Below are 17,281 nucleotides of genomic sequence, written 5' to 3'. Positions count from 1 at the left end.
TGTCCCCAACCCCCCCCAATGTCCCCAACTCCCCCTGAGTGTCCCCAACCCCCCCCAATGTCCCCAACCCCCCCCTTGATGTCCCCATCGGCCCCTCCCCCCTCTCCATCTGTCCGTTCCCACGGGTGGGGGAGGGGAGATCCCGCTTGGGACCCTCGGGACTCGTCGCGGTCCCGGTCCCGATCCCCAGTTCTGGTCCCGGTCCCATTCCCGGTCTCCATTCCCCAGTTCTGGTCCCACTCCTGGTCCCGGTCCCCATCCCCGGGGGACCATTCCCGGTCCTCATCCCGGCCTCAGTCCCTGTCCCGTTCCCAGTCCCGGTCTCACTCCCGGTCCCGTTCCCGGTCCAATTTCTGGTCCCCATTCCCCGGTCCCGGACCCAATCCCTGACCTGTTCCCGGTCCAATTCCCGGTCCCCATTCCCGGTCCTGATCCCGTTCCTGGTCCATTCCCCGGTCCCTTTCCCTGTCCCCGTTCTGCTCCCGTTCCCGGTCCCCATCCCAGTCCCGGTCCCGTTCCCAGTCCCTGTTCCTTCTCCTGGTCCCAGTCCCGGTCTCTGTTCCGGTTCCCAGTCCCGATCCCGGTCCCGGCTCCATCTCCTGGTCCCGGTCCCGGTCCCGATCCCGGTCCCGGCTCCATCTCCTGGTCCCGGTCCCGGTCCCGATCCCGGTCCCGGCTCCATCTCCCGGTCCCTTTCCTGCTCCAGTCCCGTTCCCGGTCCCTCCCTCTCCCGGTCCTCATTCCCGGCGCCGTTCCTAGATCCCGGTCCCAGTCCAGATCCCGGTCCCGGTCCATTTCCCAGTCCCATTACTGGTCCCGGTCCCAGTCCCGTTCCCAGTCCCGGTCCTGGTCCCCAGACCCATCCCCATCCGCATCCCGGTTCCCGGTGCCCCACCCCGGTACCCTCCCCGTGCCTCCATCCCGTTCTCGGTCCTGTTCCCGTTCCCGGTCCCGGTCTCGTTCCCCTGCCCCAGTACGGCTCCCCGAGCCTCCATCCCGGTCCCGCTCCCGGTCCCGGTCCCGGTCCCCCTGCCCCATCCCCGGTTCCCGGTCCATTCCCTGTCCCGGTCCCGGTCCCCGTCCCTGGTTAGAGCTTCCCGAGCCTGCCGTCGGTGCCGATCCCGGTTCCCATCCCCGGTCCCGGTCCTGGTTCCGGTCCCCGTCCCCGGTAGAGCTCCCCGAGCCTGCCGTCGATCCCCATTCCCGGTTCCCGGTCCCCATCCCCGGTTTCCCTGCCCCGGTTCCAGTCCATCCCCGGTTCCCGGTGCCGGTCCCCGTCCCTGGTAGAGCTCCCCGAGCCTGCCGTCGATCCCCATTCCCGGTTCCCGGTCCCCATCCCCGGTTTCCCTGCCCCGGTTCCAGTCCATCCCCGGTTCCCGGTGCCGGTCCCCGTCCCTGGTAGAGCTCCCCGAGCCTGCCGTCGATCCCCATCCCCGATCCCGGTCCCCATCCCCGTTTCCCCTGCCCCGTTCCCGGTCCATCCCCGGTTCCCGGTCCCGGTACCCGTCCCCGGTAGAGCTCCCCGAGCCTGCCGTCGATCCACTGCTCGGTGTCCAGCCGCCGCTGCAGCTCCTGCCGGTTGTACTTGACCGTGACCCGCGCCGAGCGCCGCTGGACTCCGGGGCTGCGGCCCGGGGACCCCCCCCGGCCCGGCGAGAGCCCCCCCGGGGACCCCCGGCCCGGCGAGAGCCCCCCCGGGCCCGGGGCCGCCCCCCGGCCCTGCCGCCGCCCCACCCGGTTCGCCGCCATCGCTCGGGACGCGGCGCCGGGGCGGCCGCCGGGGGTAGGGGGCGATGGGCGGGGCCTAGAAGGGCGTGGCAGGGGCGTGGTTAGGGCGGGGCTTAATAGTGGAACGCCTCTGTAGCCCCCCCATTGCCGGCGGGTGTGTGGGCGGGGCCTAAAAGGGCGTGGCAAGGGGGTGTGGCTTAACAATGGAACTTGCCTGTAGCCCCCCCCCAATTGCCGCTGGGGGTAAGGGGTGAGGGGGCGGGGCCTAAAAGGGCGTGGTGTGGGCGTGGCTTAGCCTTGGAACCTTCCCCTGCACCCCCCAGAACTCATAACCCCCCAAAAAATCCCCAGACCCCAAAATCCCGCCCCAACCCTCCCCAAACTCCCCAAAATTCCCCAAGAACCCCCCCCAGACCCCAAAGCCCCCCCAAAAATCCTCAAACCCCCCCAAAATCCCCCCAAAAATCCCCGGACCCCAAAACCGCCCCCAACCCTCCCCAAACTCCCCAAAATCCCCCAAAAGCCCCCAGACCCCAAAGCCCCCCCAACCCCCACCCCGTAGCGGCGCGATTTCCCGCGTCACATGCAAATGAAGGGGCGTGGCTTCGCTGCAAGAGCCGTTCCCATAAATGGAACGGGGGTGTGGCTTACGGAAGTGGGCGTGGCTAATCAGCGGCTGCCCCGCCTCCCCCGCGCGTTCCGGGCGGTGGGCGTGGCCCGCGGCGGCGCACCTGGGTGACGTCAGGGGCGCACACCTGCGATGGCGGCGGGGCGGCTCCTCCCGCTGCTCCTGCTGCTCCTGGGGGGCCCGGGGGGCTCCGGGCAGGACCCCCCGAGCGGCCCCGCCGCCCTCGCCGGTACCGGGGGGCGCTCGGGGAGAGGTCCGGGGGGGTCCCGGGGGGGATTTGGGGGGCCCTGGGGGGGGATCTGGGGGGTCCCTGGGGGAGTTTTTGGGGGGATTTGGGCAGGACTTGGGGGGTCCTGGGGAGTTTTTGGGGGTCCTGGGGGGGATTTGGGGAGTCCCGGGGGGGGATTGGGGGAATTTGGGGGGTCCTGGGGGGGATTTGGGGATTCCCAGAAGGAATTTGGGGGGTCCTGGGGGAGTTTTGGGGCGTCCTGGAGGGGACTGGGGGAATTTGGGGGGATCTGGGGGGGTCCTGGGGGAGTTTTGGGGGAATTTGGGGGGAATTTTGGGGGGGTACCTGGGGCTTCCTGGGGGGGATTTGGAGGCGGTGGGATCCCGAATTTTGGGGGGGGGGTCCTGAAATTTGGGGGGTCCCAGGGAGGATTTCGGGGTTTTTGGGGTCGGTAACGGGTCCGTTCCCCAGCCCGGTGCCGGTTACCGGGGCTGGGTTGGTTTTGGGGTGGATTTGGGGGTTTTTGGGGTCGGTAACGGGTCCGTTCCCCAGCCCGGTGCCGGTTACCGGGGCACGGCTGGATTTTGGGGTGGATTTGGGGGTTTTTGGGGTCGGTAACGGGTCCGTTCCCCAGCCCGGTGCCGGTTACCGGCGCTCACCGGCCGCTGCCGCGCCTCCATCCCGCGCTGGTTTTTCAACGCCTCCTCCGGGAGCTGCGAGAGTTTCGTGTTCGGCGGCTGCGGCGGCAACGGGAACAACTTCGGCAGCGAGCGGGAGTGCCGGGAGAGCTGCGCGGGCTCCGGTGGGCACCGGGAGATACCGGGAGGGACCGGGAAATACCGGGAAATACCGGGAGATACTGGGGAATAACGGGAGGGACCGGGAGGGAACGGGAAATACCGGGAACAGCTTCGGGAGCGAGCGGGAGTGCCGGGAGAGCTGCGCGGGCTCCGGTGGGCACCGGGAGATACCGGGAGGGACCGAGAGGGACCGGGAGATACCGGGAAATACCGGGAGGGACCAGGGAATAACGGGAGATACCGGGACCGGGATTTTGGAATATTTTACTGCCAAACCGCCCCGGTTTGGTGCCGGTTTTCCCCTTTTTTCCTCTTTTTTTTCTCAAATTTTCCCCTTTTTTCCCCCATTTCCCCCCCCGTTTTTTTCCCCATTTTTTCCATTTCCCCCATTTCCTTTTCCCTGCTTTTCCCTTTTTTTTCCCCATTTTCCCGTTTTTCCCATTTTTCTCTTTTTCTATTTTTTCTCTTTTTTTTTCTTTTTTTTCCCCCTTTTTTCTAATCTTTTCCATTTCCCCCCATTTTTCCCCATTTCGCCCCATTTTTTCTATTTTTCCTCTTTTTTTTTCTCCTTTTTTCTCCTTCTTTTTTTTTTCTCATTATTTTTTCTCATTATTTTCTCTCATTTTTTTCTCATTTTTTCCCGTTTTTCCCCAGCTCCCTCCAGCCCTGTCAGCACCAATTCCACCTTAGCAGGTAACTCCAGATTTTGGGGGTTTTTGAGCCAGATTCAAGCAGAAATTTTGGATTTTGAAGGGATTTGGGGCAGACTTATCTGGAAATTCTGATTTTCAAAGGGATTTGTGCCGGATTTCCCTGTCAATTCCGATTTATTTTTGGATTTGTGCCGGATTTCCCTGTCAATTCTGATTTTATTTTTGGGCTAGATTTCCCTGTCAATTCTGATTTTTTTTCATTCCCCCTCACCCAGAGCTGTGCTCGGCGCCGCCGGTGCCGGGGCCGTGCCGCGCCGCGTTCCCGCGCTGGTTCTACGTCCCCGCGGAGAAATCGTGCCGGGAGTTCACCTACGGCGGCTGCCGCGGCAACGCCAACAACCACCGGGACGAGCGCGAGTGCCTGCGGCGCTGCCGGCCCGCCGGTGAGCGAAACCGCCAAAAACCGCCAAAAACCGCCCCAAAACTGCCCCGAAACCGCCCCAAAACTGCCCCAAAACCACCCTGAAACCGCCCCGAACCCGCCCCAAAACTGCCCCAAAACTGCCCCAAAACTGCCCCGAAACCGCCCCAAAACCACCCCAAAACTGCCCCAAAACCGCCCCAAAACCGCCCCAAAACTGCCCCAAAACCGCCCCGAAACCGCCCCAAAACTGCCCCAAAACCACCCCAAAACCACCCCAAAACCACCCTGAAACTGCCCCAAAACTGCCCCCAAAACCCCCCAAAACCGCCCGAAACCGCCCCAAAACCACCCCCAAACCACCCCAAAACCGCCCCCAAAACTGCCCCGAAACCGCCCCAAAACCACCCCAAAACCGCCCCAAAACCGCCCCAAAACTGCCCCGAAACCGCCCCCAAAACTGCCCCAAAACCACCCCCAAAACCGCCCCAAAACTGCCCCAAAACTGCCCTGAACTGCCCCAAAACCGCCCTGAAACCGCCAAAAACTGCCCCAAAACCGCCCCCAAACCGCCCCGAAATTGCCCCAAAACCGCCCCAAAACCGCCCCGAAACTGCCCCAAAACTGCTCCAAAACTGCCCCGAAACTGCCCCAAAACCGCCCCGAAACTGCACCGAAACTGCCCCAAAACCGCCCCGAAACCGCCCCGAAACTGCCCCGAAACCACCCCAAAACCGCCCCAAAACCGCCCCAAAACCACCCCAAAACCGCCCCAAAACCCGCTGGGAAAAACAGAAAAACAGCCGGGGAATTTGGGAAAAAAAAAAAAATCCCCCGAAATTTGCACCAAAAAATGCAGGAAAATGAAAAAAAATTCCATCGAAATTGGCCTGAAAATTGGACTGAAATTTAAAGTGGATTTGCAGAGAATTTATATTAAAAAAATATTAGCGCAAAATTAAGAAAATTTTGCTGGAAATGAAAAAAAAAAAAAAATCACCTAAGATAAAAAAAGTTCCACCAAAATTGCCCTGGTAATTTGCTTGAAATTTAAAAAGGAAAAAAAAAAATTCGGGCAAAATTAAAAAGAAATCACCCAAAATTAAAAAAAAATTAATTTCTCCAAAATTTGCCTAAAAGTAAAAAAAAAAAATCTCCCAAAATTTAAAAAAAAATCGGCAAAATTGAAAAAAGTTCATTCAAGATAAAAAAAAAAAAAAAAACCCCAATATTTTCCCCAAGGTTTTTCCCCCAGAATTCGCCCCCACATCCCCAAAATCCTCCCCCAGATCCCCAAAATCCTCCCCCAGATCCCCAAAATCCTCCCCCAGATCCCCAAAATCCTCCCCCAGATCCCCAATCCGGCTCTCCCCGTTTCCCCCCCAGGTGATTTCGGCGCCGAAGTCCGGAGATTCTTCTCCTCCAAAGGTGAATTCCGGGTGTCCCCAAATGTCCCCAAATCCCCCTGAATGTCCCCAAATGTCCCCAAATGTCCCCAAATCCCTTCCGATCCCCTCAGTGCCCCCCCCAGTGTCCCCAAATCCCCCCCAGTGTCCCCAAATATCCCCAAATGTCCCCAACCCCCCCCCCCCACAGTGTCCCCAAATATCCCCAAATATCCCCAAATGTCCCCAACCCCCCCCCCAGTGTCCCCAAATCCCCCCCATTGTCCCCAGATGTCCCCAAATCCCTTCCAGTGTCCCCAAATATCCCCAAATGTCCCCAACCCCCCCCCCCAGTGTCCCCAAATCCCTCCGAGTGTCCCCAAATGTCCCCAAATCCCTTCCAGTGTCCCCAGATCCCCCCCCCAGTGTCCCTCCACCCCAAAGGGGTGTCCCTGTCCCCATTTTGGGGTGTCCCTGTCCCGTTTTGGGGTGTCCCTGACCCCATTTTGGGGTGTCCCTGACCCATTTTGGGGTGTCCCTGACCCCATTTCTGCCCCCCCAGGAGCATTTTTGGGGGGTCTCCTTGCCCTGGGGGCCGTGCTGGCCACGGGGGGCTCAGCCTCAGTTTCCCTGTCCCATTTTGGGGTGTCCCTGACCCATTTTGGGGCGTCCCTGACCCCATTTTGGGGTGTCCCTGTCCCGTTTTGGGGTGTCCCTGATCCATTTTGGGGTGTCCCTGACCCATTTTGGGGTGTCCCTGTCCCGTTTTGGGGTGTCCCTGATCCATTTTGGGGTGTCCCTGACCCATTTTGGGGTGTCCCTGACCCGTTTCTGCCCCCCCAGGAGCATTTTTGGGGGGTCTCCTGGCGCTGGGGGCCTCAGTTTCCCTGTCCCCATTTTGGGGTGTCCCTGATCCATTTTGGGGTGTCCCTGGTTCTGTCCCCATTTTGGGGTGTCCCTGACCTGACCCCATTTTGGGGTGTCCCTGACCCGTTTTGGGGTGTCCCTGACCCCATTTTGGGGTGTCCCTGACCCATTTTGGGGTGTCCCTGACCCCATTTCTGCCCCCCCAGGAGCATTTTTGGGGGGTCTCCTGGCGCTGGGGGCCGCGCTGGCCGCGGGGCTCAGCCTCAGTTTCCCTGACCCATTTTGGGGTGTCCCTGGTTCTGTCCCCATTTTGGGGTGTCCCTGACCTGACCCCATTTTGGGGTGTCCCTGACCCGTTTTGGGGTGTCCCTGACCCATTTTGGGGTGTCCCTGACCCGTTTTGGGGTGTCCCTGACCCATTTCTGCCCCCCCAGGAGCAGTTTTGGGGGGTCTCCTGGCGCTGGGGGCCGCGCTGGCCGCGGGGCTCGCCCTGGGCCGGCGCCGCTGCCGGACGAAGCCGCGAGCGCCGGGAGCCGCCGGGAGCGAGGACCGGGAGTGCCTGGTGAAGGAGCCGTACCTGGCCTGAGCCCCAAAACCACCCCAAAACCCCCAAAAACACCCCAAAAATACCCCAAAATCCCCCAAAATCCCCCAGGAGCTGCCCCCAAATCCCCCTCCCCTGACAATGATCCGTGCTCTGATTTTTATTGATTTTTTCTAGGGAATAAATGGAATTATTTTGGGAAAGGCGGGCGGGAAAACCCCTAAAAAAAAAACCAAAAAAAATGCCCCAAAAAATCCCAAAAAATCTTCCAAAAAACCCCAAGAAATCCCCTCAAAAAATCCCCAAAACAACCCAAAAAATCCCCCCAAAATCCCCCAAAAACCCCCCAAAACTCCCCCAGGAGCTGCCCCCAAATCCCTCTCCCCGCGCCGCTCCTGACAATGATCCTGATTTTTATTGATTTTTTCTAGGGAATAAATGGAATTATTTTTGGGAAGGGCGGGTGGGAAAACCCCCAAAAAATCCCCCCAAAAAATCCCCCAAACCCCCCCTAAAAAAACCCACAAAAAACGACAAAAAAAAAAAAAAAAATCCACAAAAAATCAAATAAATGGAATTTTGGGAAGGGCGGGTGGGAATTTGTAGCCCAAAAAAACCCCCCGCCCCCAAAAATAACTAAAAACCCCCAAAAGTCCCCCCAAAAAATCTTGAAGATTTGGGACATTCCCCCTCCTTTTTCCCACCTGGATTTTTATGGGCTCCCAGCATTTTTTGGGGTTTTTTAGAGGTTTTTTGGGGTTTTTTTTGAGGGGTTTCTTTTGGGTTTTTTGGGGTTTTCTGAAATTTTTTGGGTTTTTTTGCGGGTCCCCACCCCCTGCTTTTGTGTGATTTTGGGGAGTGGGGGGCGGGTTGTGATTTTTGGGTTGAATCGAGGCGATTTTGGGGTTCGGGAATGGTTTGGGGAGGGTTTTTTACATTCCAGGGATTTGTTGGAATAAAGGGAAAATCGGAACCGGCCCCGAAGTGGCGTCGCCCCCTCCCCAAATTGGAACCCCCGGCCGTCTTGGGATTGGCAGCGCTTGTTGGGGGGGCTCTGGGGGGGCTCGGGGGGGTCCCCGGGGGTCGGGAGGGGCTCGGGGGAAATTTTGGGGTCCCCAAGGATGAGAGCGTCTCCCTAAATTTACCGGGGACCCCCAGATTGGCGTCGCCCCCTCCCCAAATTAAAGCAGCCAAGCCCAGCCGGGACCAGCAGCGTTTGTTGGGGGGCTCGGGGGGGCTCGGGGGGGGTCCCCGGGGGTCGTGAGGGGCTCGGAGGAAATTTTGGGGTCACCAGGAGGAGCAGAGGGACCCTTGGGGGATACGGGGGCCCTTCTGAAATTGCTCAGGACCCCCGGATTGGCCTCGCCCCCTCCCCAAATTGGAACCCCCGGCCGTGTTGGGGACCGGCAGCGTTTGTTGGGGGGGCTCGGGGGGGTCCCCGGGGGTCGGGAGGGGCTCGGGGCAAATTTTGGGGTCCCCAGGAGGAGCAGAGGGACCTTTGGAGGATGCGGGAGTCCCTCTAAATTTACCGGGGACCCCCAAATTCACATCACCCCCTCCCCAAATTGGAACCCCCGGCCGTGTTTGGGACCAGCAGCGTTTATTGGGGCCGCTCTGGGGGGGCTCAGGGGGGTCTCGGGGGGGTCCCCGGGGGTCGGGAGGGGCTCGGGGCAAATTTTGGGGTCCCCAGGAGGAGCAGAGGGACCCTTGGGGGATGCGGGGGTCGCTCTAAACCTGCTGGGGACCCCCGGATTGGCGTCGCCCCCTCCCCAAATGAAAGCAGCCAAGCCCAGCCGGGACCAGCAGCGTTTATTGGGGCCGCTCTGGGGGGGCTCGGGGGGGTCCCCGGGCGCCCCCTCCCCTATTTCTGCGCCGGGATCATGTCGTCGATCGGCTGCTTCTGCTCCAGCTTCTTCTCCATCTCCACCATGAGCTTGACGCCGTCCACCACCATCTGCACCTGCTCCACCTCCGAGAAGCCCAGGCGGTCGGCGTTGGAGATGTCGAACACGGCGCCCACGGCGGCCGTGTCCACCCCGCCTGGACACACGGACACACGGACACACGGACAGAGGGGTGGTCAGTGAGCCACGGACCCCACTGACCACTCACTGACCACTCACTGACCACTCCTGAGCACCCCCGGACCATCCCCTGACCGTCCAGTGCTTGATGGCCCCACTGTGTCCACCCCGCCTGGACACACGGACAGATGGACAGACGGACAGAGGGGTGGTCAGTGAGCCACGGACCCCACTGACCACTCACTGACCACTCACTGACCACTCACTGACCACTCACTGACCACTCGATGACCACTCACTGACCACTTCTGACCATCAGGTCCCCCGCAGTGTCCCTTTCCGGGGGGGGATTTGGGGTGTCCCTGCCCCTCCCAGGTGAATTTTGGGACAGAATTCTCCCCCCCAGGGGAATTTTGACACAGAATTTCCCCCCCAGGTGACTTTGGGGGTGTCCCCACCTCACCCCAGGTGAATTTGGGGGCGTCCCCACCTCACCTCAGGTGAATTTTGGGGGTGTCCCTGCCCACCCCAGGTGAATTTTGACACAGAATTCTCCCCCCCAGGTGAATTTTGGTATGGAATTTCCCCCCCAGGTGAATTTGGGGGTGTCCCCACCCGCCCAGGTGCCCTCGGGGTCGCACCTGTGCCGCGTTTCTGCAGGCGCAGGCGCTTGAGGATCTCCTCGAACTTGGGGTGCTGGCTCAGGTGAATTTGGGGCTGTCCCTGCCCACCCCAGGTGAATTTTGGGACGGAATTTCCCCCCCCAGGTGAATTTGGGGCTGTCCCTGCCCACCCCAGGTGAATTTTGGGACGGAATTTCCCCCCCCAGGTGAATTTGGGGCTGTCCCTGCCCACCCCAGGTGAATTTTGGGACGGAATTCTCCCCCCCAGGAGAATTTGGGGCTGTCCCCACCTCACCTCAGGTGAATTTTGGGGGTGTCCCTGCCCACCCCAGGTGAATTTTGACACAGAATTCTCCCCCCCAGGTGAATTTTGACACAGAATTTCCCCCCCAGGTGAATTTGGGGGTGTCCCCACCCGCCCAGGTGCCCTCGGGGTCGCACCTGTGCCGCGTTTCTGCAGGCGCAGGCGCTTGAGGATCTCCTCGAACTTGGGGTGCTGGCTCAGGTGCTGCAGGCGCACGTGCACGCCCCCGCGCAGCCCCGTGCCCAGGTTGGACGGGCACGTCAGGATGTAGCCCAGGTGCTCCGTCCACATGAACGGGTGCCCGGCCTGCTTGAAGATCTCCTCGATCTGGGGACAGCGAGGGGACAGCGAGGGGACAGTGGGGACAGTGAGGGGACAGTGGGGACAGTGAGGGACAATGAGGGGACAGTGAGGGGACAGTGAGGGGACAGGGATGGGACAGGGATGGGACAGGGAGGGACAATGAGGGGACAGTGGGGACAGTGAGGGACAATGAGGGGACAGCGAGGGGACAGTGGGGACAGTGAGGGGACAGTGGGGACAGTGAGGGACAATGAGGGGACAGCGAGGGGACAGTGGGGACAGTGAGGGGACAGTGGGGACAGTGAGGGGACAGTGGGGACAGTGAGGGACAATGAGGGGACAGTGAGGGGACAGTGGGGACAGTGAGGGGACAGGGATGGGGACAGGGATGGGGACAATGAGGGGACAGTGAGGGGACAGTGAGGGACAATGAGGGGACAGCGAGGGGACAGCGAGGGACAGGGATGGGACAGGGATGGGACAGGGAGGGGCAGTGAGGGGACAATGAGGGGACAGCGAGGGGACAGGGATGGGACAGGGAGGGACAATGAGGGGACAGCGAGGGGACAGCGAGGGGACAGCGAGGGGACAGCGAGGGACAGTGAGGGGACAGTGAGGGACAGGGATGGGGACAGCGAGGGGACAGTGAGGGACAATGAGGGGACAGCGAGGGACAATGAGGGGACAGTGAGGGGACAGGGATGGGGACAGCGAGGGGCAGTGAGGGGACAGTGAGGGGACACAGGTTAGGGACAATGAGGGGACAATGAGGGACAGTGAGGGGACAGTGGGGACAGGGATGGGGACAGTGGGGACAGGGATGGGGACACGGGTTAGGGACAATGAGGGGACAGCGAGGGGACAGTGGGGACAGGGATGGGACAGGGATGGGACACGGCTGGTGGCACCTGGGGCCAGCGAGGACACGCCCGGGGCACACCTGGGGTGCTCAGGATTGTTGGTGTCCCCCCAAATGTCACTTGTGGCCCCAAATGCCTCCTGGCCTCAAATGCCACCTGTCCCCAAAGTCACCCCTGTCCCCAAAGTGTCACCTGTCCACAAAGTCACCCCTGTCCCCAAAGTGTCACCTGTCCACAAAGTCACCCCGTCCTCTAAGCTCTCCTTGTTCACCTGTCCCCAGGTGTCCCCAGGTGTCCCCAGGTGTCCCCAGGACCCTCCTGACCTTCTTGAGGCTGAACCCTCCCTCCCATTGCCGCCCTTCTCCATGGAGATGTGACCCCAAACCCTCCACGTCCCCAAATCCTCAGTGTCCCCAAATGTCCCCAGGTGTCCCCAGGTGTCCCCAGGTGTCCCCTGACCTTCTTGAAGCGCCGGAACACCTCCTTCATGTTGCCATCCTTCCATGGAGATGTGACCCCAAAACTCCTGAATCCCCAGGTGTCCCCAAACCCTCAGTGTCCCCAGGTGTCCCCAGATGTCCCCAGGTGTCCCCAGGTGTCCCCAGGTGTCCCCTGACCTTCTTGAGGCCGACGCAGAAGCGCCGGAACACCTCCTTCATGTTGCCACCCTTCTCCATGGAGATGACGCGCAGGTGATCCTCCTCGTTCACCCACACCAGGAACGTCTTGTTGTCGTTGTGCCTGGGGACACGCGGGGACGTTGGGGACACCTGGGACACACCTCAGCACCTGCCAGGACACCTGGGACACACCCAGCTGCCCCCAGGAACCCGCCAGGTACCGCCCAGGTGATGTCAGGAACCCCCCGGGTGTCCCCGGGTACACCCCAGGCGGCACAAGGTGTCCCCAGGTGTCCCCCAGGTGTCCCCAGGTACACCCCAGGTGCCACAAGGTGTCCCCAGGAACACCCCAGGTGTCCCCAGGTACACCCCAGGTGCCACAAGGTGTCCCCAGGTGTCCCCCAGGTGTCCCCAGGTACACCCCAGGTGCCACAAGGTGTCCCCAAGTGTCCCCCAGGTGTCCCCGGGTACACCCCAGGTGCCACAAGGTGTCCCCAGGTGTCCCCCAGCTGCCCAAAGGTACCTCCAGGAACACCCCAGGTGTCCCCAGGTGCCACAAGGTGTCCCCAGGAACACCCCAGGTGTCCCCAGGTACACCCCAGGTGCCACAAGGTGTCCCCAAGTGTCCCCCAAGAACCCTCCAGGTGCCCCAGGTGCCCCCAGAAGCCCGCTGGGTGCCCCCCAGGTGCCCCCGAGGTACCTCCAGGAACCCTCCAGGTGCCCCCCAGGTGCGCCAGGTGCCCGCCAGGTGCCCCCCAAAGCCCCCCAGGTGCCCCCCAGGTGTGCCAGGTGTCACAAGGTGTCCCCAGGTGTCCCCAGAAGCCCCCCAGGTGCCCCCCAGGTGCCCCCAAAAGCCCCCCAGGTGCCCGCCAGGTGTGCCAGGTGCCTGCCAGGTGCCCCCCAAAGCCCCCCAGGTGCCCCCCAGGTGTGCCAGGTGCCCCCCAAAGCCCCCCAGGTGCCCTCCAGGTGCCGCCAGGTGTCTCAAGGTGCCCCTCAGGTAGACCAGGTGTCACAAGGTGTCCCCAGGTGTCCTCCAGGTACCTCCAGCTGCCCCCAGGTGCCCCCCAAGTGCCCCCCAGGTGCCCCCAAAATCCCCCCAGGTGCTCCCCAGGTGTGCCAGGTGTCCCCAAAATCCCCCCAGGTGCTCCCCAGGTGTGCCAGGTGTCCCCAAAATCCCCCCAGGTGCTCCCCAGGTGTGCCAGGTGCCCTCCAAAGCCCCCCAGGTGTCACAAGGTGCCCACAGAAGCCCCCCAAGTGCCCCCAAAAGCCCCCCAGGTGCCCCCCAAAGCCGCCCAGGTGCCCGCCAGGTGCCCGCCAGGTGCCGCCAGGTGCCCACCAGATGCCGCGGGCGTCGGGCCAGTCGCGGGCCATGCCCGAGGCCAGCAGCAGGGGCGACACGGGCTTGTCGAACAGGAAGTGGTCGTCGATGAGCTGCTGCTGCTCCTGCTCCGTCATGGCCTTCAGCGGGTAGTACTTGCCCTTGAACTCCCCCTCCAGGCTGTTCAGGGCTGCCCCGGGGCGTGGTCAGCACCTGGGCACGCCCAGGGACACGCCCCGGCCGGCCCGGACACGCCCGGGACACGCCCAAGCCACGCCCAGCCACACCAAACAGGGCTTGGTCGTGTTGGTTGATCTCAAATTCATCCCAAATCCATCTCAAATTCACCCCAAATTCATCCCAAATCCCTCCCCAAATCCACCCCAAATCCACCCCAAATCCATCTCAAATCCATCTCAAATTCATCTCAAATTCATCTCAAATTCATCTCAAATTCATCTCAAATTGATCTCAAATTCATCCTAAATCCACCCCAAATCCATCTCAAATCCATCCCAAATCCATCCCCAAATCCATCCCAAATTCATCCCAAATTCATCCCAAATTCATCCCAAATTCACCGCAAATCCCTCCCCAAATCCATTCCCGAAGCCATCTCAATCCATTCCCAAATCCATCCCAAATCCATCCCAAATCCATCCCCAAATCCATCCCAAACCCATCCCAAATTCATCCCCAAAATCACCCCAAATTCATCCCCAAATCCATCCAAATCCATCCCAAATCCCTCCCCAAATCCAACCCAAATTCATCCCCAAATTCACCCCAAATCCATCCCAAATCCATCCAAATCCATCCCAAACCTATCCCAAAGTCATCCCCAAATCCACCCTAAACTCATCTCAAATAATTCATCCCAAATTCACCCCAAATCCATCCCCAAATTCACCCCAAATTCATCCCCAAATCCATCCCAAATTCATCCCCAAATCCACCCCAAATTAATCTCAAATTCATCTCAAATTCATCCCAAATTCACCCCAAATCCATCCCCAAATTCACCGCAAATCCACTCCCAAATCCATCCCAAATTCACCCCAAATCCATCCCAAATCCCCCCTAAATCCCTCCCCAAATCCATCCCAAACCCATCCCAAATTCATCCCAAATCCCACCCTAAATCTCACCCCAAATCCACTCCAAATCCATCTCAAATCCACCCCAAATCTCCCCCAAATCCATCCCCAAATCCATCCAAAATCCGCCCCAAATCCACCCCAAATCCATCCAAAATCCGCCCCAAATCCACCCCAAATCTACCCTCTCCGGCCACGCCCACGCGGCCACACCCGTTTAGGCCCCGCCCCGGGCCACGCCCTCACCTTTGACTGACAGCTTCTCGATGGCGCGGCGCTCGCCGCGGCTGCAGTGCGGGGGCAGCGAGTAGCCCTTGATGCTGCGGCCGGTGCGCACGCGGCTGCTCAGCACGTACTTGGGGTCCAGGTCCTCCCCGCCCTGCGCCCCAAAAACGGGTCACAGAGGGGCTGCGACACCCCAAAAACACCCCGGAATTCCACCCAAAAAAAACCCCAAAATTCCACACGAAAAAACCCAAAAATTCCACCCAAAATATTCCCCCCTCTGAGACCCCCGCACTGCTCAGCACGTACTTGGGGTCCAGGTCCAGATCCTCCCCGCCCTGCGCCCCAAAAACGGGTCACAGAGGGGCTGCGACACCCCAAAAACACCCCGGAATTCCACCCAAAAAAAACCCCAAAATTCCACACGAAAAAACCCAAAAATTCCACCCAAAATATTCCCCCCTCTGAGACCCCCGCACTGCTCAGCACGTACTTGGGGTCCAGGTCCTCCCCGCCCTGCGCCCCAAAAACGGGGTCAGAGAGGGGCTGGGACACCCCAAAAACACCCCGGAATTCCACCCCAAAAAACCCCAAATTCCACCCATTAAATATCCCAAAATCCCCCCAAAATATCCCCCTAAAATCCCCCCCAAACCCTCCTGAGGTGGCTTCGTGGGGTCACCCCATGGTGGCCCCGTCACCCCTTCCCTGCCCTCCTGAGGCCTCGGGACCATCCCAGATTTCGGGAACCCTCCCAAATTTCGGGGACCCCTCCCAAATTTCGGCATCCCCCCAAATTTCGGGATCCCCCCCCACATTTTGGGTGTCCCCCACACCTTGAGCTCCTCCTGGTTGAGATCAGTTTTTTGTCGGCGGCTTTTTGGGGTCACCCCATGGTGGCCCCGTCACCCCTTCCCTGCCCTCCTGAGACCTCTGGGGACCCTCCCAGATTTTGGGGACCCCTCCCAAATTTCGGGACCCCCCCAGATTTTGGGGTGCCCCCCACCTTGAGGTTCTCGTGGTTGAGGTCGGTGCGGTGCTTGTCGGTGGGCTTGTAGCCGCCGTGCCGGTCCTGGATCACGGGGTCGAAGAGCTCCTTGAAGACCTCGTAGGACTCCTCGTCCCCGGCCACGCAGCCCACGGTCATGATGAACGGGTGGCCTGGGGACACGGGGGGTCACCGGGACCAGTGCGGCACTGGGATGGGCTACTGGGACCCGTGCGGCACTGGGATGGGCTACTGGGACCAGTATGGCACTGGGATGGGCTACTGGGACCAGTATGGCACTGGGATTGGGGAGTGACCCATGGTCATGATGAACGGGTGGCCTGGGGACACGGGGGGTCACTGGGACCAGTGCGGCACTGGGATGGGCTACTGGGACCCGTGCGGCACTGGGATGGGCTACTGGGACCAGTATGGCACTGGGATGGGCTACTGGGACCAGTATGGCACTGGGATTGGGGAGTGACCCATGGTCATGATGAACGGGTGGCCTGGGGACACCGGGGGGACACCGGGGGTCACTGGGACCAGTGTGGCACTGGGATGGGCTACTGGGACCAGTGCGGTACTGGGATTGGGCTACTGGGACCAGTATGGCACTGGGATTGGGCTACTGGGACCAGTATGGCACTGGGATGGGCTACTGGGACCAGTATGGCACTGGTATTGCGTATGGGGCTGGGATGGGGCACTGGAACCTGGGGAGGGGTCTCTGGTCCCATGTACAGATCAGGGACCCCCCGGGTGGGCTGGGGACCCCTTGGATGGGTTGGAGACCCCATGGGCAGTTTGGGGATCCCATGGATGGGCTGATGACCCCTCAGGTGGGCTGGGGACCCCTCGGGTGGGCTGAGGACCCCATGGGCCATTTGGAGACCCCTCAGGTGGGCTGGGGACCCCTCGGGTGGGCTGAGGACCCCATGGATGGGCTGAAACCCCTCGGGTGGGCTGATGACCCCATGGATGAGCTGATGACCCCATGGGTGGGCTGGGGACCCCCTGGGTGGTCTGAGGACCCCTCGGGTGGGCTGAGGACCCCCCGGGTGGGCTGGGGACCCCCCGGGTGGGCCGGGGCCCCGTGGTGAGGACGCACCGGGGTTGTCCACGCCGGTCTGGATGACGTCGTCGAGGGTGAAGCCGCTGGGGGTCTCCTTGTCGCGCAGCTTCTGGTACAGGGCGGGGGTCAGCACCTTGGCCATGTGGTTGTTGTGCTTGGACAGGTCCGGGAACTCCTCCTCGGCCGAGAACTTCTGCTTGTACTTGTTGTGGGTGTTGCTGAAGGGCATGGTGGCACTGCGGGGACACCGTGGGGACACCGTGGGGACACAGGGACACCGTGGGGACACGGGGAAAAAACTGGGAGCTCCTCCTCGGCCGAGAACTTCTGCTTGTACTTGTTGTGGGTGTTGCTGAAGGGCATGGTGGCACTGCGGGGACACCGGGGACACCGTGGGGACACCGTGGGGACACGGGGACACCAGGACACTGTGGGGACACCGTGGGGACACGGGACACTGAGGGGATGTGGGGACATGGTGGCACTGCGGGGACAGCCAGGTGACAGGGTCACCATGGCCATGGGGGGAATGGGGACTCGGGGACATGGTGGCACTGCGGGGACATGGGGACATTGTGAGGACACGGGG

General features: G+C 61.2%; 3 protein-coding genes across 5 annotated transcripts in view; 1 reads left to right on the top strand and 2 right to left on the bottom strand.

Annotated features, from left to right (window-relative positions):
- The window catches only part of LOC128782681 (protein phosphatase 1 regulatory subunit 14B-like), a 3,642-nt gene extending 1,695 nt beyond the window's left edge, over nucleotides 1-1,947 (bottom strand). The window contains exon 1 of the mRNA XM_053933137.1: nucleotides 1,466-1,947. Within this exon, the coding sequence (XP_053789112.1) occupies nucleotides 1,466-1,749 (284 nt within the window). The 5' untranslated portion in view covers nucleotides 1,750-1,947. The remainder of the gene's footprint in view (nucleotides 1-1,465) is intronic.
- A 468-nt stretch (nucleotides 1,948-2,415) lies between these two features.
- Nucleotides 2,416-7,888, top strand: SPINT2 (serine peptidase inhibitor, Kunitz type 2). Of its 3 annotated transcripts, none has more exons than XM_053933141.1 (6): nucleotides 2,416-2,585; nucleotides 3,220-3,387; nucleotides 4,040-4,078; nucleotides 4,314-4,481; nucleotides 5,846-5,887; nucleotides 6,918-7,051. In XM_053933141.1, exons 1-6 carry the CDS (start codon nucleotides 2,489-2,491, stop codon nucleotides 7,034-7,036), a joined length of 633 nt encoding a protein of 210 aa, XP_053789116.1. In that variant the 5' UTR covers nucleotides 2,416-2,488; the 3' UTR covers nucleotides 7,037-7,051. The 3 variants fall into 3 exon arrangements, with proteins under 3 accessions (XP_053789116.1, XP_053789117.1, XP_053789115.1); XM_053933140.1 differs by lacking the exon at nucleotides 6,918-7,051 and adding an exon at nucleotides 7,146-7,888 and having other exon boundaries at nucleotides 2,419-2,585; XM_053933142.1 differs by lacking the exons at nucleotides 4,040-4,078; nucleotides 6,918-7,051 and adding an exon at nucleotides 7,146-7,888 and having other exon boundaries at nucleotides 2,417-2,585.
- A 1,161-nt stretch (nucleotides 7,889-9,049) lies between these two features.
- On the bottom strand, nucleotides 9,050-16,925 carry LOC128782685 (creatine kinase M-type). Its single transcript, XM_053933144.1, has 7 exons — nucleotides 16,729-16,925; nucleotides 15,636-15,790; nucleotides 14,651-14,783; nucleotides 13,326-13,497; nucleotides 11,987-12,110; nucleotides 10,344-10,533; nucleotides 9,050-9,295 (listed from the first exon to the last, which is right to left on the bottom strand). The coding sequence occupies exons 1-7, from the start codon at nucleotides 16,919-16,921 to the stop codon at nucleotides 9,117-9,119; spliced, it is 1,146 nt and encodes a 381-aa protein (XP_053789119.1). The 5' UTR covers nucleotides 16,922-16,925; the 3' UTR covers nucleotides 9,050-9,116.
- Nucleotides 16,926-17,281: the final 356 nt, after the last annotated feature.

The sequence above is a fragment of the Vidua chalybeata genome, assembly GCF_026979565.1.
Source record: "Vidua chalybeata isolate OUT-0048 chromosome 35 unlocalized genomic scaffold, bVidCha1 merged haplotype SUPER_35_unloc_2, whole genome shotgun sequence".
NCBI lineage: Eukaryota > Metazoa > Chordata > Aves > Passeriformes > Viduidae > Vidua > Vidua chalybeata.
Note: the sequence above shows the minus strand (reverse complement) of the source record. Positions and strands in the feature narration are given on the sequence as shown.